This window comes from Triticum aestivum, chromosome 5D, assembly GCF_018294505.1.
Source record: "Triticum aestivum cultivar Chinese Spring chromosome 5D, IWGSC CS RefSeq v2.1, whole genome shotgun sequence".
NCBI lineage: Eukaryota > Viridiplantae > Streptophyta > Magnoliopsida > Poales > Poaceae > Triticum > Triticum aestivum.
This window is the reverse complement of record NC_057808.1, coordinates 207,688,159-207,710,435: the sequence shown is the minus strand read 5'-3', so window position 1 is coordinate 207,710,435 and position 22,277 is coordinate 207,688,159. Positions and strand designations below refer to the sequence as shown.

The window sequence follows — 22,277 nt, the reverse complement described above, 5'->3', positions numbered from 1 at the left end:
CAGGGAAAACATCTGAGAAGCAGGTTACATCAAAGAAGAAAGTGGTGCAACGGCCAGTATACTTTGTTAGCTTCCTATTGCAGGGGGCTAGGTCAAGGTACTCGGGCGAGCAAAAGTTACTCTTTGGCCTACTCATGGCCTCAAGGAAGCTGCGCCACTATTTTCAGGCACATGAGATCACGGTGGTCACTCGCTTGGCGGCCCCACTTTTTATCCACGCGATAAGAAGTACATCAAAGAAACATAAGTCGAAAGTTTGTTTCATTTGTAATTTCCCGTCATTCTATATTACGCCTACGTATGAGGAACTTGCACGTGAGGAGACCTTGCCGCGCCTTTCATTTGCGGTCTTATCCTTGCCTCGAGTCTGCTCGACAGGATTAGTTGCAGCTGCATTTAAAGCCGGCAAGGGGAGGTGCACGTCCTCCGCTTCAAGTTGATGGAGTCCGACACGCTCTTCATCAAGATCTTCGGGCTTTCAGGTGCTTGTCTTGGGTGCTGCGTAGAAAGCTCGAGCGACGACGAAATCTTCTCGAGCGACAGCGACGAAGAGGACACCGATGGTGAAGATGGCGGCGGCGAGCATCCGGTCGTCAAGTCCGAAGACGACGACTCGGACTCCGACTGAACGCTGATAGCACCGTCATCACCAGCTAGGCGTCGGCAGCACCATCATCTGCAGATGGACCCCGGCAGAGCGATTTGCCGGGGGTGCTTCGCCTAGACGCCACCACCACCTCCAGCTGGACCCCGGCAGGCTCATGGACTCCGGCTTCGTCTTCCCTATCGGGAGCCGCCCTCCCGATCTTGTCGGGCTGCGTCCCTCTGGTCCTGGCGAGGGTGACCAGGGCATCGCCCAGGCGCTCTTTTTGCCCTCCTTGCACTCGATGTAAATGCAGCTGCAACTAATCCTGTCGAGCAGACTCGAGGCAAGGATAAGACCGCAAATGAAAGGCGCGGCAAGGTCTCGAGTCTGCTCGACAGGATGGTGCTGCCGACGCCTAGCTGGTGATGACGGTGCTATCAGCGTTCAGTCGGAGTCCGAGTCGTCGTCTTCGGACTTGACGACCGGATACTCGCCGCCGCCATCTTCACCATCGGTGTCCTCTTCGTCGCTGTCGCTCGAGAAGATTTCGTCGTCGCTCGAGCTTTCTACGCAGCACCCAAGACAAGCACCTGAAAGCCCGAAGATCTTGATGAAGAGCGTGTCGGACTCCATCAACTTGAAGTGGAGGACGTGCACCTCCCCAAGATAATGAGCGCGAGCGAAGGTTTTCCACGGTACACGAACTTCACCCCTGCTTGCCAGAAATCGTCTTCCAGAGACGACTAGTAGATGAGTAGAGCACGACCCGTGGGTACGCGAAAGGCTGGAACAACGTCAACCACGCAACGCTCCTTCCACGTGGCCCACGAGCAGTGAGACACCAATTCTACAATCTCCACCCAGACAAGGGCACCGGTGCCCCTCCTGACCGGGCAACCACGGGTACACGGCCCCTACATCAAGAGGGCAAAACCGTCCAGTAAAAAACATTCCGCCCCACCCCGTCTTCTTCTTGCCCAATCTCCAACGCCCTCCTCCTCAGATCAGATCGTGGAAGCCCAAACCAAATCCCAAAGCGACAACAGAAAAGCTCGAGCTCTTGCTTGGGTGGACGAGCGAGCAGAGCGCCGATCGCAGCAGTAGCAGCAGGAGGAAGATGTCGTCGGTGTTCAGCGGCGATGAGACCGCCCCCTTCTTCGGCTTTCTCGGCGCCGCCGCGGCGCTCGTCTTCTCATGTACGCCCTCTTCCATCTCTTGTAAACTTGCCAGCCTTTGTGTAGCTTACATATGTTTGGGGGAACACGGTTGGAGCTCTGATCCGCCCGGATCGGCGGAGCGTTGTCCCTTCTAGCGTGCGCGTCTTTCGATTCCGTAGATTCGATTCGTTTAGCTGACGAGACGAAGCGCGCGCTTTGGTCTTGGGTTAGTCCCTGCGATCGTTGACGAGATCTCTCCGTGTCCCTGTCTTGCAGGTATGGGAGCGGCCTACGGGACGGCCAAGAGCGGCGTCGGCGTGGCGTCCATGGGAGTCATGCGCCCGGAGCTCGTCATGAAGTCCATCGTGCCCGTTGTCATGGCTGGAGTGCTCGGTATCTACGGGCTTATTATCGCCGTCATCATCAGTACCGGGATCAACCCCAAGGCCAAGCCCTACTACCTCTTCGACGGCTACGCCCACCTCTCGTCCGGCCTCGCCTGTGGCCTTGCAGGCCTTGCTGCTGGCATGGCCATCGGCATTGTTGGTGATGCTGGAGTCAGGTAAGCTCAATTTATCATCTCTTATTGTGTTATACGCACTGATTTTGCTGGTATGTTGGTTTGTTGATGACTAATTTGCATTGTTAATGCACATCCCTCACGCCTGTGCCTACATAGTACTAGTAGCTAGCAGGCGCATGTGTTGCATTTGAAGGGATGCATTTAGGTGGATGATTCTGACCCAATTTCATAGGCCTGATTCTGTTTGAGATTTGAATCTCTGTAGGCTCGCTGTTCAAGTTTCATTTATTTAGTTGTCTCAGTATACTCCAGTATAGCCTTAACAGAAGTAAATTTCAGTTACAGCATGGATTATTCTCTACACAAATCCTCTTAGATTGTTTATGACTAGACTAACAATTCATCAATAAGCTGAAATCTGAGGATGAACATATGCGAGCTCTTATTATTACTACACTTCTCTCTAGGCATGATATGCTTGTTGTACCAATTATCTTAGGAAACAATCTTGAGTTATAGAAAAATGACACTGGCTATTTCTTCCCTCACCTACGTACTATAGATGATGAGCCTTTGTTATGTCAATTACTTCTTTCACCATGAATTTTGTGTAAGTCGGTCTATTTATGGTGGATTTACTTTATATATGCTGCTCACCAGACAAAAACATTTTTCAGTGGAACCGCCTTTGTGGATTTATGATACTCTTTGAACTGTATACTTTGTATTTGTTCTGGTCTTTGTAGTTTATTAGTTAGTGTGATGTCCTATATGTTTAGTTAGTAGTATGATTCTCTCTGTTTGTTAAGTTTTGGCAATATGTATGCGTGCAACTATCTGTAAATGGAACTCCCAAACTTGGAACTAAGCTACGCTGGTTCTAATTCCTTATTAAGGGTTTAGCATTTGTCAATGTTATTAGTTAGCTCTTTCCTTTCTACTGGTTTGTTGCTTCCTGGGTAAGACTCTGATAATTGCTACGTACACGATTATGTAATTTAATTCTTTTTCCTTCTATATACTGTTGACTTGATATGCGTGCTTTACATCGGAGGATCAATTGGAACTTGCCGAAATTGTACCCCGTTCTGATCAAACGTCATTGTTTGCAGGGCAAATGCTCAACAGCCCAAGCTGTTTGTCGGCATGATCCTCATCCTCATCTTCGCAGAGGCGCTCGCTCTCTACGGTCTCATTGTCGGCATCATCCTGTCATCCCGAGCTGGCCAGTCTCGTGCTGATTAGGCATGTTCCATACACGCGGCCCTGTGTGCCCTCTTGTTTTATATTATTCAGACAGCAAACTGAGCTCTAGAGGTTATCATGTCTAGTTTTCATTCTTCTGTTTGGTGGAGAAAAAAACATCTGTAGCAAAGGGAGCTTTGCCCTTGATGTACCATTCTTTTTCCGTCTGGATGCTGGGTGGGGGTTGATGCTTATTTATGCACAGTTATTTACCTTTTGGGTCTGGCTGGACGGTGTAATCTGGTGAATAAGCGAGAACTTAATGCAATTGAGTTTTGTCCATTCATCCTCCAATTGAGTATTATCCTTTTTGCAAAGGAGAAATCCACATGGTTTGAAACTAGAATGGGACCCTTTGGTTCAAAAGTATCATTAAGAATAGTTTGATTTGTAGGATTAAATTCTATAGGATTTTTTGAATGATTTGTTTTTATACTATCCTACCGAGGAACCACTCAAACCTCTTGGAAAAATTCTTCATAAGGTAGTAATATCATAGGAATAGGAAACTTGTAAAATTAAGATTCCATGCATCCCAAATCCTATGAATAGAAAATGATATGTCCTTCCTAATGTTTATTTTTCTATGTAATGTGGAGATAGAGAATTCCTTCATAAGAATATGATTTGTATTCCTACAAACTAGAGAACAGTAAACGAAATTTTTCTATAGAAATTCTATCCTACAAAATTCCTCCAAAACCAAAGGAGGTCTGAATCCTTCGCCGTTGCGATGTACTAGACGGAATGGTGTGCTCCGCTGTGCTCAAATATAGTGGCGTTTGATACCCACATGGATCTTTGGCGTTTGATACCCACGCGGATCTTTGGGTGCCGATGCACCTGAACTGTAAAATAATTTAGAAAATTTTAAGAGTAAAAAATTCTGAATTATTTTGGAATCAAGAATCATCAGGTGTTACACACGTGTGAAAAGTTTCGAGAATTACTTTTCGCACAAGTGTATGTTCATGTTTGATTCTTGAGAATTACTTTTCACACATGTAATACCTGATCATGTTCGATTATTAGTGATCTTTGGAAACCTAATTCTAAAGTTTGGGATGAAGGTAAGATTAGTACCTACTTTGATGATACTTTCAAAAATAATGTTTTAAATATTCCTATTATTAATGCTGATATTGATGATACTATATACTGGATTCACACTCCTAATGCTACTTGTACCAATAAAAGTGCTTATAAAACTTTTATCCAGGAGATCCAGGATAATACTATGAATCATGGATCTCTTGTGACCAATCAAGAGATAGACATTCTCAACCAGGTTTGGAAGAGCAGAACTTTGGCTCCTAGAGTTAAAACTTTTGCTTGGAGGCTTATTAGAAGGGCTATTGATTCAGCTTTAAGGGCCTCTGGATTTTCCAAACACATTAAAAAGGAGTGTTGTAGGTGCGGCTGTGTTGAATTTGATTTGCACCTTTTCTTCCTATGCACCTTTTCTAGATCTGTTTGGTTTAAATTAGGTTTTAAATCAGATATATTAGATCATAATTTATATCCTCCTGATGTCATCAACCTGATCTTGTCTATCAATCACCCAGATTTAAATTTAGAGTTCATCTTTACTACTTTGTGGAATATTTGGAGGCCAGATGTGACATTCTGTTTAAAAAGATAAATTGGAGTCCAATGCAGGTTATCTATGCTTCCAAAGCAATGCTTAATGCAGGTGCACTGGAGGATGAAAACGGAGATAGGAGACTTTCCAATAAGGAGTCAGCGCCGCTATATGTATGGATTTGAATTTTCAACATGCAGGTTGTCTAGCCTATGTCCATGGAGCGTACAAGCAGATAGTCAGGATAAAGCTGGAGTGTTTTTAAGAGATCAATCAAGAAATCATTCTATTTTTATTCAAGCTTTCTACGAATGTTTGTTCAGTTTTGCAGGCTGAAGCACTAGGGCTTCTTTTAGCGACAGAAGTTGTCAAAACCTTGAATTGGAACTTTATCTGCTTTTTCTCTGATCACAGGACTTTGGTACAAGTGACGAAGGCGAACGACCTAATAAGACATCCAGGACATTGGAACTTACAGCCTACTCTTGCTGATTTCTTCAATCTTGTATCGGGTCTTAGTTCTTACAGGATCGAGCACATTCCAAGAATCAAGAATCTTATCGCGCATAATCTTGCAAAGAAAGCTTTCTTTAGTAGAATTTCCTCTAGTTGCAACTTTCTTTGCAGCAAAGGCTCCAGGTGTAACTCTAAAATGGCTCTCGTAGCCACCTCTTTTCCCAGAGGGAACTTGATCTCTATACACTGCCTCGGTTGCTAATACTCCTCTTTGAGGGTTGTTGTTTGCCAAAAAAATGTTTGATTTCAAAAAGCTTCAAGATTATTTTTACTTTTCTAAATTGATATACCAATATAAAATGATAAGGGACATATCCAATTGATCTCGGCTATCAAATCAGATTATTACAGTGACCTAGATTGCTCCAATGACGAATACTCAACGTGTTTAACATGCAATTAATATCATATCAAATATAACACACAAATATATCATACCTAATATTCACATGCAACTAATATACTGCCTAATATAAATATGCAATTGCACTTACACATTTACTAGTCTATAGCAACAACCAACAGTTAGCCGACTTATCACCATTCCAAAATCCTTCCCGACAATGAGAGGAGACTATGCATACATGGTACAACAACTCTTTTGAGGGTGTATTCCCATCAACTAGCAACTAGACTCATCATGAAAATGTTAAAACTTATGTCATGTTTGGTAGGCTGCATGAAGCCTAAACAGGCTCCCGGAACCAAATTTGTCTTGTTTGATTCCCTGCTTTTATTGTTAGGCCTGCATGACATGAAACTTAAAGCATCGATGGGCCTGGCTCTGGAGGAACAGCCGAATCACTCGTTTTCAGCGAGCCAGGCCCGCATAATGCAAGCGACTGCACGCGACTACAGATGGCTGGACGCGCAGGGTCACGCGAGAGACGTCGTGTTGTTTCCAGATGCGGCCATAAATCCTCTCACCGCCCACTACCCTCCCCCTCTCTCCACTCTCTCACCGACGGCGATGGCGGCTAGACGTGCAGGGTAAGGTGAGAGACGCTGCGTTGTTTCCCGATGCGGCCATAAATCCTCTCACCGCCCACTCCCCTCCCCCTCTCTCCACTCTCTCACCGACAGCAGTGACCATCGTAGGAGGCAAGATCTGGACGGCGAACACCGGCTTCATCACTTCTCCGCCACACCCGCGTCAATGGCAGTAAGCCATCTCTCCACACATTCGTAGGGATCGATGTAGGCATCGACATACCCATCGATTAAACTTCACGCATCAATTAAACAGAGAGAGATCAATTTAGGCATCGATTAAGCGGAGATAGATAGATTTAGGCATCGATTAAACAAAGAGAGATCGATTTAGTCATCGATTTAGGGCTTGTTCGATTAGTCCGTACAAGGGGTTGGGAAGAATTTTGACTAAAAGGGGGATTATATCAATGACAATCCCCTTAAATCCCTTGATTTTGACTAGCACCGGCTCCATCACCGATTCATTACCTCTCCGCCACGCCTTCGTCAATGGCGGTAAGCCATCTCTCCATGCCTTCACAGGGATCGATCTAGGCATCGATTTACCCATCGATTAAATGGAGAGAGATAGATGTGCATCGATTAAATGGAGAAAGATCGATTTATGCATCGATTAAACATAGCAAGATCGATTTAGTCATCGATTTAGGGCTTGTTCGATTAGTCCGCACAAGGCGATTGGGAAGGATTTTTGACTAAAAGAGGGTTACAATGACAAACCCCTTAAATCACTTGATTTTGACTAGCACCGGCTTCATCACCGATCTCTCTCCACCACGCTTTCGTCAATGGTGGTAAGTCATCTCTCCATGCTTTCGCAGGGATCAGTGTAGGCATCTAATTACCCATCGATTAAATGGAGGAGCAATTTAGGCATTGACTAAATGAAGAAAAGTCAATTTAGGCATCGATTACACCGAGATAGATAGGTTTAGGCATCAATTAAACAAAGAGATATCGATCTAGTCATCGATTTAGGACTGGTTCGATTAGTCTGCACAAGGGGATCAAGCTAAAAGGGGGTTAAATCAGTGACGGGCCTGGAGGCACCTCGAGCGGTGGTAGCTTTGACGCTGGTAATCGTTGACATAGCGCCTTTGGCTCGGTCATGCATCAGCGTCTTCATCTCCATCGCCTGCAAGAGCACAACTTCTGCCTCCTTGATCATCTCATCCACGGTGTTGAAACAGGAGCACACACCCATCATCTTCACAAACTCTTGCACAACTTCTGCCTCCTTGATCATCTCATCCACGGTGTTGAAACGGAAGCATACACCCATCATCTTCACAAACTCCAGGCAGTCGCCGCGTGAGCACCCAAGGAGCATTGCCGTCTATCCATGGCCGGTGGATAAGGGGTTCATGGTGATAGAGCGGTGGTAAGAGAGAGAGAGAGAGAGAGAGAGAGAGAGAGAGAGAGAGAGAGAGAGAGAGAGAGAGAGTTGTGAAAGAGGAGATGGTAGAAGAGAGAGAGAGATGGGTGGAAGATGAAGTGGAATGCGGTGGTAGATAAATGGGGGCTTTAGAAGTTGAAGTGGTAGTGAGAGAGGGGGGCCGGGAGTGATTGAGATAGGTGAGTGAGGATGAAAATAGGCTCTTGGTCTTTTTATCCGTTGATCTTGTTCACTTGTTTGATCTGCTAGCAATGAAGTGCTCTGCCGAGAAGCTTATCCTCGGCAGTGCTGCTTCGGACAAGGAGGTAGCCTCAGCCAACTGCTCGAACGGCAAGGCGGTGGTTGACGGCAACGCCCCCAAGAGGCCCCGCAATTACGACCATTTCCATTACAACTCAGGCCCAAGTAACTTCTGCAAGGTCATTCTTGCACCTATGTTGGGAGTACAGATGCCCACTGACTTCATCAAGCACATGACCACCATCGCACCAGAACTCGTTCTGATGACAAACACGGGCTATGCCGAGAGAATCACGGTCCAGGTGGTCAACGGCAGGATCACCCTTGAAGGATGGCGCCCCCTCGTCGTAGCTCACCAGCTGAAGATCAGTACCTCGTCACCTACAAGGTGCTGAGTCCCGATAGCTTCAAGGTGATCGTCTTCGACATCAGAGGGGGTGGCCAAGTCCATTCTTTAATCCGCAGTGCATGAAACACCCAGTTCTGCAGCTCAAGAATCAAACCCATAATACGGCCTGATATAAAAAGAAAGCCACAATGCCACCCCAAAACACATTTGGCTGCTAGAAATTGGAAACCAAACAAACCCACGATGCCTTCACACACCTGTGGCCACGATAAACTTGAAAAACAAACAAATCCATAGACATTTTTGGCTGATGCAGATTCGGAATGACAGATTAACCCAGATTAGATCCATCTCCACCTTGGGGGATTGCGCCAACACATTGTCACAGGAAATTCTCAGTCTACTGCAACTCTAATGCCCCCCCCCCCCCCCCCCCCCTGATGTGCATCTGTGCCAAAAGAAAAACTCAGGGAGAGCAGCAGCTTGCAAATCTTAGGAAGCATGCAGAATGTAAAAGGCCGGTGACATGTTTGTGCCTTTGGTGTGTGTGGCCGGAAGCAGCATCAGAAAGCACAAGCATCATCTTGCCCAATCTGGAGCTCCAGAAATGGGAGGTTTGAGCAATCTAGGTTAACAAGCTACGCAGCCATCTTGCCAAATATCTGATGCGTCTGCCAAACTATGCACATCTGTCTTCTCAATGCACATTCCATAAACTGGTTCATGCCCACTAATTTTCCATTGGAGTCATCAAAAGAAAAAAGGAAAAAAATTACCAGAAACAGAACTCGAAAATCCTCCACCTAAATGGTTGAATTCACAGAACTGGTTTGATCACTGCAACGGCCTGTGCAGTGGCCTTCAGTGATTGAAAGCTTAAAATTTCCAAGCATCAGTGTCTGAACAAACGAAGTAAAAAGGATCAGTATCTCATCTCAGCTGAATTATTCTTCATAGGCTAGCTAATCGCAAAATCTTCACTCTCTACGATGAGCGGTGCTGACGGCCCGTCGAGCAGCAGCGAGTCCAGTGAGCTCGGCACGTTGATTGGGTTGTCGGTGTAGCCCGGTGCATCGGTCGGGTCCTCACTGGCGAGACCTGCCGTGCTGGTGGTCGGGAGCTCGTTGCGGATTGGGGGCAGGTTGGTGACGCTGTCGGCAGGCAACGGTGATGGATGCTCGTCGTTGCTTTGCCTGGTTCGATGCAACTGGAGCACCTTGCGGTGGGTATTGGCATGCTTTGTTGGCACAAATGTAGGGCTCGCCACGGGCCGGTACTCCGGCAGTAGCCTCCCCTGCCTGTACCGCACGCCACACGCGTTGCACAGCGTGGCTCGCCCCTTTGGCCCCTCCCTCCACTGTGGCGTCTCTGACGACCCACAGTGCTGGCACCTCTTCCCCTTATTTGCCGGCCATGGCGCCGAAGGGGCTTCGCTTCTAGGCCGCCTCCTCTTCTTCTTCTTTGAAGGCTTTCTTGGCAGGTGCACGGACGAAGGCGCCTCAGGCTCCCAGATGGGACTCTCTGGCGGGGAGTTGATGACTGGGCTCTCCTGCCGGGAATCCGTTACTGAGCACTCTGCTGGACGGCACTCCGGCAGCAACCTCCCTTTCTTGTACCTCATGCCGCAGGCGGTGCAGACCTCCCTCCGCCCCATCGACCCTTCTATCCACAAAGGTGGCTCCGACGACCCGCAGTGCAAGCAGCTCGTCCCCGGCCGTGGCGCTGGCGCTGGCGCGGCTTCTGTCCTGGGAGGCATCCTCTCCGTGGCCGACTTTCTGACCAGGTAGATGGCCCCAGGCACCTCGGGCTCCCAGATCGGGTTCTCCAGCGGCGAATCGACGATTGGGCTTGCCACCGGACGGTGCTCCGGCAGCGTCCCGTTCTTACTGTACCATACTCCGCAGGCGTTGCAGAGGGTACCCCGCCCCATCGGCCCTGACCTCCGCTGCGGCGTCTCCACCGCCTTGCAGTGCAGGCACCTCTTCAGTCTCTTGGGCGGCTTATCGGCCGTGCCTGGATCGAGAGACGGAGCCACCTGCACGCGCTGGGGGCGGGGGAACCTTCTCCCCTCTTCTTCGTTTGCCGGGTCCCCAGCCGGCGGCAGCGGCTGGATGAAGGGGATCCTGAGTGACCACCAGGCCGACGGGACGTTGCGGGGGAGGTAGCTGCGCGCCTTCCGCGGGACGGCGGCCTCCAGGCGGGAGACGACGGCGGGGAGCGCCGTTGCGGGGAGAGCGAGGACGAACAGGAGCGGGGGCTCCGTGCCGCCATCCTCCTTCCCCCCAACGCCGCCGCCCCCGGCCATGTCGCGGGTCGCCTCAGATCGCCGGAATCTTGGACACCTCCCCCTCCCTAATCCTGGTGGCTGCTCAGCAAAAAAAAAACTATCTTTAGCTCACCGTGTTAAAGATGTAGATCGACCCGCCCACCCACCAAAGGTAAAGAAAGATAAGCCGATACCTGTACCTCTCCTCCCTCGCCTTCCTCCGCCGTCGCCATGGACGGCGGCTGCGACCGTGCGGCGGCAGCAGATGACAGGATGAACAGACAAAAGACGATCTGCCCGGGGGCGTGACTGCCAGCTTCTGTGACCGGACAACCTAGTAGTGTCTAGAGTCGGATGCTCGGCCACGCTGCGACTGAATACTTCCCGACTGCAGCAAAAGACGCGCCTGCGCACGCACGCCGCAACCAACCATACATCCACCGCTATTTGCTTACCTGCACTGAAACGTGTCCACACTGTACATTTTTACTCCAAGGCAAGGCATACCACTTTGGGTATGTTGCAAAATAAACTCAGAAGATAGAGCTAACACAAAACTTGGAGTTCTAAGGGAGTGAAGCTACAAAGGCGAAAGGAAATGTTTACGAGCCTCTTTGATCCTTTGGGCAAGCAGAGTGAGATCTTCTTTAAATCTTGCAGCCCAGTAGTTGATATCCACATTGATTTTCGGAAACAGTATAAATCTAATATCAAATTTACAGTCTCCCAGTGTAACGCTTCGGCTACCGTCCGAACACGAATCTTAATGCAGGCAGTGTTGCCACGTCATACAATCTGCCCGTTCGCTAGGAAATATCCTCGGCGGGAACACAGCCCACTCATTACGCACGACCGGTTCGATTTCCCCTCTCCTTTCCTTATCCATTCCCTTCACCGATAGTGAGGAGAAATCTGTGGCGAGGAGCAACCCACCACCAACAATCGTCGACAGAAGTGCGGCTCGCCGGGAGGAGAAATCAGTGGCGAGGAGCAGCCCCACCACCACCAGTCAGAGGTGGGGATTGTGACTCGTGGAGGAGGAGATACTGGTGGCGAGGAGCAGCCCCACCACCAACAACCCTCGGCAAGGGGTGCGGCGAGGAGCATCCTTCGGCGCCGGGCGGCTGCTGGCGGCGGGTAGTGACGGAGTCAAATCCGGCAGATCTCGAGTAGGGCCCCCGAACTAACGCTCTTGAGGCGATGGTAACAAGGACACAAGTTTTCACCCAGGTTCGGGCTCTACGGAGAGATAAAACCTGCGTCCTGCTTGTGTTTTATTGCTTTTGGGTGGGTACAAAGTACATATGATCTACCTCGGGCGCGTTGTGCGTCCTTTGCGAACCTTGCCCCTCGGTTTATATAGGTACCGGAGGGTCTAGGGTTACATCTAAGCTAGCTATGTACAAAGAGGATGAGTTGTAGACGACTTCTAACATCTTGGAGTACACGGCAAGCCTTCAGGAGCCTTCCCTTCGTACGCCATGGGTCATTTTCATCGTGGCCCATTGGTGGAACGACATAGGGGTCCTCGGCCCGGCCCAACAGATCAGGATATGGCGTGTTGAGAGAACCCCCAGCCAGGCACTGTCAGTAGGCCCTGAACTGGTCTTCAAGTCTAGATGCACTTCGGTCCATCTGAACTATTCTTCTTCTTGGGTCGTCAGTCTTGAAACAGGTTCAATGAATCTTCCTTTCGAAGGCAAGCATGGCTTATCAAATTAAATCTGAGGTGTCCAGGGCAATCTCAGCTCTCGACAAGTATCTTGCCTTACCCGTGTTGCACGCATGTCAGGAATATTCCCACGTAGTCATTCTTAGCCACAAAGAATTCCCATCTCGATTTAGGCTCACAGTCTGGCCTACCTCTGACATCACAACCCAATCCCATCCGCGAGTCCACTTGTTTGCAGGGCATCTCCGTTCCCCATAGTTAACATAACGTCTGGACGTGGGTTAGGGCCCCACCGTGCGGAAGAAGAGGGGAGAAGGTTCTCCCGCCTTAGCGTGTGCGGGTGGCCCCGTCTGTCGATCCAGGCATGACCGATAAGCCTCCTAAGAGGTTGAGGAGGTTCCTGCACTACAAGGCGGCAGAGACGCCGCAACAGAGGTCAGGGTCGATGTGGCGGGGTATCCTCTGCAACGCCTACTGGGCCTGGTACAGTAAGACCGGGACGGGACCGGAGCACCATCCGGTAGCAAGCCCAATCGTCAATTCGCTACTAGAGAGCCCGACGTGGGAGCCCAAGGTGCATATGGCTATTTACCTCGTCAGAAAAGTCAGCCACGAGGAGGCTTCCCAGGACAGAAGTCATGCTAGCGCCACTCCCGGGGACGAGTTGCTTGCACTGCGGGTCCTGGAGCCACCTTTGTGGATAGAAGGGTTGATGGGGCGGAGGGAGGTCTGCACCGCCTGTGGAATGTGGTACAAGAAGGGGGTGTTGCTATAGGAGTGCCGTCCAGCAGGGTGGTCAGTGACGGATTCCCGCGGAAGCGCCCAAGCATCAACTCCACACCGGAGAGTCCCATCTGGGAGCCCAAGGCACCTCCGTCTGTGCACCTACCTAGAAAGCCTTCGAAGAAGAGAGGAAGTGTCCAAGAAGCGAAGCCCCTTTAGCGCCATGGTCGACAAAATAATGGGAAGAGCTACTTGCATGGGTCGTTAGAGATGTTAGGGTGGGGGAGGTGCCAAAGGAGTGAGGCACACTGTGCAACGTGTGCGACGTGTAGTACAGGTAGGGGAGGCTGCTGCTAGAGTATCGGCCCATGGCGATCCCCACGTTTGTACGATCAAAGAATGCCAATTCCCATCATAATGTGCTCGAGTTGCACCGGAGCAGGCAAAGCAATGACGAGCATCCATCATCGCTGCCCGTCGACAGTGTCACCGCCCTACCCCCAATCTGTGACGACCGCCCGACAAACATGGCAGGTCTCGCTAGTGAGGACCCGACCGACTCGCCGGGCTACACCGACAACCCAAACAACATGCCGACGTCACTGGAGTCGCTACTACTCGACGGGCCATCGGCACTGCTCGTCGTAGAGAGTGATGATTTTGTGATTAGCTAGCCTATGAATAATTCAGTTGAGATGAGATACTGGTCCTTTTTTTACATCATTTCTCCATATACTGATCCTTTTTAACTTTGTTTCTTTAGATAATTATCCATGGTAATTCTAAGCTTTCAATCACTAAAGGCCACTGCACAGGCCCTAGCAGTGATCAAACCAGTTGTCGGTGCTAAAACCGGCGTATCTTGATAGGGGGTCCCAAGCTGGTGGTCTCAGTTAGATGGTAACAGGGGATAGAGAAAGACACGATGTTTACCCAGGTTTGGGCCCTCTCGAAGAGGTAAAACCCTACATCCTACTTGTATTGTATTGATTGTGGATGGGATACAAAGTACAAGATGATCTACCTCGAGATCGTATGAGTGAGTTCTAACCTGTTCTAGCGTGCCTCGACAGGCTAAACCCCTCGGTTTGTATAGGCACCGGGGGTATCTAGGGTTACAAGTATGTTGGCTACATCTAGGGATAAACATGCCAATCGTTTGAATACGTCTTGAATTATATGCCAAGTCTACGTAGTATTCCATCTTGAGTGTGCTGAGGGCCATGGCTTATGTGGCCCATCCTTTAGTTGTCGATGGGTCGTCGGCCCGGCGCATGAATGGTAGGCCGACATGATGAGCACCCCCTAATCCAGGACACTGTTAGTAGCCCCTGATGAAAGCACCTTGCTCCCTTGTTGGTTTTGGTAAGTAATGTCAACATACATATTGTTTTTTTGAAACCCCCCATATATTAATTAATTAAACAGAAGGTTATTACAATCAGTCATTACAACATATGCCACGCAGGGCGGAACAATATTGACGAGCAACCCGTCAGACCTACTATTAAAACTAAGCTTAGCAATCTCATGTGCCACCACATTGGCACGCCGATTTAATTTTGAAAAACTCACATTCTGTAACATCTTGACGATACTCAGGGCCTCTTTCTTCAGGTCAACCAGAGGGGATCTGTCAAGCTTGTCATTCGCAAGGAAAGAATGTACGAAAGCACAGTCAGTCTCCAAAATAATAGACTGGTGAAGGGTAATACCAATATAAAGACCTGCTAGGCAGGCACGGAGCTCGGCTTCATTGACACTAGTACACTGACCAATAAAATCCCACGAGGACAAGATAATTTCACCAGACGAATTCCTAGTGACAACCCCCACACTTGCAGCCTTAATACTCTCATGCTCTTCCACCGAGGCAAAATCCGCAATAACACCTCTCACCTTTTCCTTACCTTTGTCGCGAGAATCCAATTGTATAGCCTTGTGATTGGCCGAAAAGGAGGACCAATAAATTTGCACAAAATTTGCCGAGTTAGAAATGGATTCCTTTCTCTTTCCAAAAATTAAATCATTTCTCAGATGCCAAGCTCACCAGAAGAGGAATAAAATTTGCTCTCGCTGCCGTAGGCTCAACTGATCTAGCAAACTCAAAATCCAGTCTGGTCCGGAGCATTTGAAAAACTCTTTATCCGGAATATTCCAAGAATCTCTCAAGACCAACCGTAGAGCACGAGCTTTAGAACGCCTCACCAGAGCATGAAAAGTTCTTTCATCTTCCACCCCACAAATAGTGCACATACCTGAATTAGTCTGATGGTGTTTTAATCTATTCAATTGGACTGTCAAACTATTCGTAGCAGCATGCCACGCAAAAATTCTAATCTTATGAGGAATATTAGCCTTCCAGATTAACTGCCATATCCTCCTTTCCCCCTCTGGTTCGACACTAGATTGACCAAAGGTATCTTGACTCTCCTTCAATTTAATCGCAAAATTGTATGCACTTTTAACAGAAAATATACCATTGTTCTCGTAATTCCACGCAACAAAATCTCCCTCCCCATGGGCATGAATACGAATCTTTAGAATCTCATCAGCATCATGTGGATAGAAGATATGCTTCACCAAATTCTCATCCCAACATTTACTCGTGCTCATAAATAACTCAGATACCCACTTCAATCTTGTATTATGCCTTTTTGCAGAAATTTTTAGGCCATTGTTTCTGGGAATCCAATTTCCCTCCAAATATTAATACTAGCCCATCACACACCCTCCAAATGACCCCTTTCTTAAGCAGTTCCAAGCCATGCATAATACCCTGCCAAGTAACTGATGAAGAACGCGGGAACACCGTATCCAAAATATGTCCCTGAGGATAATACTTTGCCTTCATCAACTTCGCACATAGAGTCCGGATATATCAATAAACGCCAAGCTTGTTTTGCCAAAAGAGCTTGATTAAAAAGTCTAAGATCACGAAAGCCCATACCGCCTTTACCTTTAGGTCTTGTCAATTTGTCCCATGCCACCCAATGTGTTTTCCTTCTATCTTCCTCATCTCCCTGTTGGGGAACGTAGTAATTTCAAAAATTTCCCTACGCACACGCAAGATCATGGTGATGCATAGCAACGAGAGGGGAGAGTGTCATCCACGTACCCTCATAGACCATAAGTGTGACGCCCCCGATTTGATCGTACACTAATCATGCACGCAAATGTGTACGATCAAGATCAGGGACTCACGGGAAGATATCACAACACAACTCTACAACATAAATAAGTCATACAAGCATCATAATACAAGCCAGGGGCCTCGAGGGCTCGAATACAAGTGCTCGATCATAGACGAGTCAGCGGAAGCAACAATGTCTGAGTACAGATCTAAGTTAAACAAGTTTGCCTTAAGAAGGCTAGCACAAACTGGGATACAGATCGAACGAGGCGCAGGCCTCCTGCCTGGGATCCTCCTAACTACTCCTGGTCGTCGTCAGCGGCCTGCACGTAGTAGTAGGCACCTCCAGTATCGTAGGAGTCATCGTCGACGGTGGCGTCTGGCTCCTGGACTCCAGCATCTGGTTGCGACAACCAAATAGAAAGGAAAGGGGGAAAAGAGGGAGAGAAGCAACCGTGAGTACTCATCCAAAGTACTCGCAAGCAAGGAGCTACACTACATATGCATGGGAATATGTGTAAAGGGGCATATCAGTGGAATGAACTGCAGAATGCCAGAATAAAAGGGGGATAGCTAGTCTTGTCGAAGACTACGCTTCTGGCCATCTCCATCTTGCAGCATGTAGAAGAGAGTAGATTGAAGTCCTCCAAGTAGCATCGCATAGCATAATCCTACCCGGCGATCCCCTCCTCGTCGCCCTGTTAGAGAGCGATCACCGGGTTGTATCTGGCACTTGGAAGGGTGTATTTTATTCAGTATCCAGTTCTAGTTGTCATAAGGTCAAGGTACAACTCGGGGTCGTCCTTTTACCGAGGGACACGGCTATTCGAATAGATAAACTTCCCTGCAGGGGTGCACCACATAACCCAACACGCTCGATCCCATTTGGCCGGACACACTTTTCTGGGTCATGCCCGGCCTCGTAAGATCAACGCGTCGCAGCCCTACCTAAGCACAACAGAGCGGTCAGCACGCCGGTCTAATACTAAGCGCGCAGGGGTCTGGGCCCATCGCCCTATGCACACTTGCACGTTGCGAACGCGGCCGCGAGCAGACCTAGCAACCCACACGATCACGGCGGTTACGTCAAAGCGGTCCAACACGGCGCGCGCCACTCAGTCGCTGACGTCACGAAGGCTTCGGCTGATACCACGACGCCGGGATACCCATAACTACTCCCGCGTAGATGGTTAGTGCGTATAGACCAAATGGCCGGACTCAGATCAAATACCAAGATCTCGTTAAGCGTGTTAAGTATCCGCGAACGCCGACCAGGGCCAGGCCCACCTCTCACCTAGGCGGTCTCAACCTGCCCTGTCGCTCCGCCACAAAGATCCACTTGCGGGTACTCCTACGAGCCGACCCGACTTTAGTCATCACAAGTGTCATGTATATAGTATATAAGTATATACCCGTGATCGCCGCCCAGGTGATCACGGCCCGATAGTATAGCACAGCAGACGGACAAGAATGTAGGGCCACTGATGGAAAACTAGCATCCTATACTAAGCATGTAGGATTGCAGGTAAAGGTAACAACAGTAGAAGCAAGGGCAGGCTATGCATCAGTATAGGATTAACGGAAAGCAGTAACATGCTACACTACTCTAATGCAAGCAGTATAGAGAAGAATAGGCGATATCTGGTGATCAAGGGGGGGGCTTGCCTGGTTGCTCTGGCAAGTAGGAGGGGTCGTCAACTTCGTAGTCGAACTGGGCAGCAGCAGTGTCGGTCTCGTAGTCTACCGGAGAGAAGAGGGGGAAGAAACAGTAAATACAATGCAAACATAAGCATGACGATGCGGTGACATGACAATGAACAGTGCGAGGTGTGTCCTAACGCGACAGTAGGTGGTACCGGCGAAGGGGGGGAACATCCGGGAAAGTATTCCCACTGTTTCGCGTTTTCGGACAGACGGACCGGAGGGGGGAAAGTTGCGAGTTCGATAGGTTAGGGAGGTGTGGTGGACGAACGGACTGCATATCCGGATTCGTCTCGTCGTTCTGAGCAACTTTCATGTAGAAAGTATTTTCATCTGAGTTACGGTTTAAAAGATATGATTTTCTAAAGATTTACTAATTTCTGGAATTTAATTAATCATTTAATTTAATTCGAAATTGGATTTATGACATCAGCATGATGTCATGCTGACATCAGCAGTCAACAGGGGTTGACAATGGACCCACCTATCATTCTCTGTTTAGGTTAATTAGGGTTTATCTAGTTAATTACTGTTTAATTAAATTAACTAACTAATTAGATTAATTTAAGCAGGATTAATTAACTTAATTTATTTATTAATTAATTAATTAAATTTATTTTTATTTTTATTTTCTTATTTATTTATTTATTTTTATTAATTAATTTATTATTATTATTATTTATATATTTTTTAATTCTTTTTTTTGTTCTCAGGGGCGTGGGGCCCCCTAGTCAGTGGCTCAGGAGGAGCCATAGCGGGTGTGGGCTACGGGCACAGCCCGAATGGGCGAGGGGGATACAGGCGACGGGCACCAGCCCATCGGGGCCCTTGCCCAGGCCAGCAGCAGGGCGCCGGCGGCCAAGGGCGGCGCTAGGCGAGGCCGCGGCCGGTGCGAGGAGTAAGGCAGGCGCGGCGGTTGCCGAGGTCGGGCGCGGGTGGAGGTGGCCGCGGACGGCAGTGGCTGGGGCGTGCGCGGGGAAGGGCGCGTACGGCGAGTGGGCGGCGGCCTGGCGAAGTGCACAGGGGCGCGGCGACGCACGACGGTGGATGTGCGGGACGGCGGGGAAAGGGAAGCAGGGGGAATGGGGTTCTCACCCCCGTTGCAGGGGAGTTTGGCGGCGAGGCGCGATGGCGCCGACGGGGAGGAGGACGAGGCAGACGGCGGTGAGGTTCGGGGTCGGCCGGCGATGGAGAGGCGGGGCGGGGCAGTCCAGCGACCGACGAGGTGGGGCGTCGGGGTGGCGCCGGGGACGAGGAAGTCCGGCGTCGGGAGGGGCTCCGCGCGGCGACGTCGGCCTCAGGCCGCCGCGGGTGTCGGGGGCGAGGCGAGGCTCAGTGGAGCTCCGGGCGGCGAGGGACGACGACGGGCCGTCGGGGGCGACGCGGCAGGCGCGGCGAGGGGCGCCGCTGAGGGAGAGGGGACGGGAGCGCGAGGATGAGGGCGGGGGCCGGCGAGGTCCAGGCGGCGGCGCGGGCGGGGACGGGCGCGGGGGCGCCCAGATCGAGCGGGGGGAGGAGGGGGACGTGCGAGAGAGAGGGGATCCAGAGAGGAGTGGGGTAGTGGGGGGGGGGGCGACGGGGTGGATAGGGTTAGGGTTTCGGCAGTGGGAGGGATAAGGAGGCCCGACTGGGCCTGGTGGGCCGGCCGGTGCGGCGGCTGGCTGGGCCGTTCGGTCCAGCTTGGGGGGGTTGTTTTATTTCTTTTTTTGTTTCTTTTCTGTTTTCTTTTCTTTATCTATTTTATTATCTATTTTATTCTTTCAATTTCTGTTTTATAAAATATAAATACAACTCCTAAATTAAAGTTATAATTTATTCTACTGCCCCAAAAAGTTTGACACCTAATTAAAATAGTTTGCATTACTATTATTTTTAAAAGGCACTTAATTAATTTTCATAGCTGCTGTTTTAATTACTTTAGAGCCTTTAAACATTTTATAAAATTGTGGTTTCTCCACAATAATTACCTATGCATTATTTGGCAACACCCCAACATTTTAGTTTTAATATTTGAAAATCTTTACCGTTTGACTTTATTTTAAGTTTGAATCTCGAATCGATTTTGAACTAACACGAGATTAACAACAGTAACCGAGGTGACGTGGCACCATTAGCAGAGGTTTACTGTAGCTTGATCATCCGGGCGTCACAATTCTCCTCCACTACAAGAAATCTCGTCCCGAGATTTAAGAGGGAAGTAAAGGGGGAAGGTTCGGGTTACGAAATTCTACGGAGTGTTCTTGGTCTTGTTTGTTCTTCTCGAAGAGGTTGATCCATTACGTTGATCTCTTCATTCTGCTGTTTCAGGTCATCATGATGAAGTTTTCGTCCTTTCTTCGGGAACTCCATCGTACTTACGACAGAGTAAGGGGGTATTCTGGAAGAACGGACTCCATTAGCAGAGGTTTACTGTAGCTTGATCATCCGGGCGTCACAATAAGCGGAAGCGTTATGACAACGCGGTTGATGTAGTCGTACGTCTTCACGATCGACCGATCCTAGTACCGAACGTACGTCACCTCCGCAATCTGCACACGTTCAGCTCGGTGATGTCCCACGAACTCACGATCCAGCAGAGCTTCAAGGGAGAGTTCTGTCAGCACGACAACGTGATGACGGTGATGATGATGCTACCGACGCAGGGCTTCGCCTAAGCACCGCTACGATATGACCGAGGTGGATTATGGTGGAGGGGGGCACCGCACACGGCTAAAATATCAATGATCAACTTGTGTGTCTATGGGGTGCCCCCCTCCCCCGTATATAAAGGAGTGGAGGAGGGGGAGGGCCGGCCCTCTATGGTGCGCCCTGGGGAGTCCTACTCCCATCGGGAGTAGGATTCCCCCCTTCCAAGTAGTAGGAGTAGGAGAAAAGGAAGGGGAAGAGAGAAGAGAAGGAAGGAGGGGGCGCCGCCCCTCCCCCTAGTCCAATTCGGACTAGGCCTTGGGGGGGTGCGCGGCCTGCCCTAGGCAGCCCCTCTCTCTCTCCCCTAAAGCCCAATAAGGCCCATATATTCCCCGGCGAATTCCCGTAACTCTCCGGTACTCCGATAAATACCCGAACCACTCAGAACCTTTCCGATGTCCGAATATAGCCTTCCAATATATCGATCTTTACGTCTCGAACATTTCAAGACTCATCATGTCCCTGATCTCATCCGGGACTTCGAACAACCTTCGGTACATCTACATAAACTCATAATACCGATCGTCACCGAACATTAAGCGTGCGGACCCTACGGGTTCGAGAACTATGTAGACATGACCGAGACTCATCTCCAGTCAATAACCAACAGCGGAACCTGGATGCTCATATTGGCTCCTACATATTCTACGAAGATCTTTATCGGTCAAACTGCATAACAACATACGTTGTTCCCTTTGTCATCGGTATGTTACTTGCCCGAGATTCGATCATCGGTATCTCAATACCTAGTTCAATCTCGGCACCGGCAAGTCTCTTTACTTGTTCCGTAATGCATCATCCCGCAACTAACTCATTACTTACATTGCTTGCAAGGCTTATAGTGATGTGCATTACCGAGAGGGCCCAGAGATACCTCTCCGACAATCGGAGTGACAAATCCTAATCTTGATCTATGCCAACTCAACAAGTACCATCGGAGACACCTGTAGAGCACCTTTATAATCACCCAGTTACGTTGTGACGTTTGGTAGCACACAAAGTGTTCCTCCGGTATTCGGGAGTTGCATAATCTCATAGTCATAGGAACATGTATAAGTCATGAAGAAAGCAATAGCAATATACTAAACGATCAAATGCTACGCTAACGGAATGGGTCAAGTCAATCACATCATTTTCTAATGATGTGATCCCGTTAATCAAATGACAACTCATGTCTATGGCTAGGAAACTCAACCATCTTTGATTCAACGAGCTATTCAAGTAGAGGCATACTAGTGACACTTTGTTTGCCTATGTATTCACACATGTACTAAGTTTCCGGTTAATACAATTCTAGCATGAATAATAAACATTTATCATGATATAAGGAAATATAAATAACAACTTTATTATTGCCTCTAGGGCATATTTCCTTCAGTCTCCCACTTGCACTAGAGTCAATAATATAGATCACATCGCCATGTGATTTAACATCAGTAGTTCACATCACCATGTGATTAACACCCATAGTTCACATCGTCATGTGACCAACACCCAAAGGGTTTACTAG

The 22,277-nt window shown here is 49.0% G+C and overlaps 2 protein-coding genes and 1 pseudogene across 3 annotated transcripts; 2 read left to right on the top strand and 1 right to left on the bottom strand.

The window, feature by feature from the left end:
• Nucleotides 1-1,475: 1,475 nt before the first annotated feature.
• Nucleotides 1,476-3,793, top strand: LOC123120084 (V-type proton ATPase 16 kDa proteolipid subunit). Its single transcript, XM_044540091.1, has 3 exons — nt 1,476-1,782; nt 2,020-2,305; nt 3,379-3,793. Exons 1-3 carry the CDS (start codon nt 1,704-1,706, stop codon nt 3,509-3,511), a joined length of 498 nt encoding a protein of 165 aa, XP_044396026.1. The 5' UTR covers nt 1,476-1,703; the 3' UTR covers nt 3,512-3,793.
• A 5,466-nt stretch (nt 3,794-9,259) lies between these two features.
• Nucleotides 9,260-11,292, bottom strand: LOC123120083 (uncharacterized). Of its 2 annotated transcripts, none has more exons than XM_044540089.1 (2): nt 11,048-11,292; nt 9,260-10,952 (listed from the first exon to the last, which is right to left on the bottom strand). In XM_044540089.1, the coding sequence occupies exons 1-2, from the start codon at nt 11,084-11,086 to the stop codon at nt 9,546-9,548; spliced, it is 1,446 nt and encodes a 481-aa protein (XP_044396024.1). In that variant the 5' UTR covers nt 11,087-11,292; the 3' UTR covers nt 9,260-9,545. The 2 variants fall into 2 exon arrangements, with proteins under 2 accessions (XP_044396024.1, XP_044396025.1); XM_044540090.1 differs by having other exon boundaries at nt 9,372-10,952; nt 11,054-11,258.
• A 761-nt stretch (nt 11,293-12,053) lies between these two features.
• LOC123120418 (uncharacterized) lies at nt 12,054-13,922 on the top strand (annotated as a pseudogene).
• Nucleotides 13,923-22,277: the final 8,355 nt, after the last annotated feature.

Bases quoted from the DNA above. Each gene is read 5' to 3' on its own strand.
- LOC123120084 (XM_044540091.1), top strand. From the start codon at position 1,704: ATGTCGTCGGTGTTCAGCGGCGATGAGACCGCCCCCTTCTTCGGCTTT. The intron at 1,783-2,019 runs GTACGCCCTCTT...CCTGTCTTGCAG, and splicing joins CGCGGCGCTCGTCTTCTCAT to GTATGGGAGCGGCCTACGGG. The intron at 2,306-3,378 runs GTAAGCTCAATT...CATTGTTTGCAG, and splicing joins GTTGGTGATGCTGGAGTCAG to GGCAAATGCTCAACAGCCCA.
- LOC123120083 (XM_044540089.1), bottom strand. From the start codon at position 11,086: ATGGCGACGGCGGAGGAAGGCGAGGGAGGAGAGGTACAG. The intron at 10,953-11,047 runs GTATCGGCTTAT...TTTGCTGAGCAG, and splicing joins GCGAGGGAGGAGAGGTACAG to CCACCAGGATTAGGGAGGGG.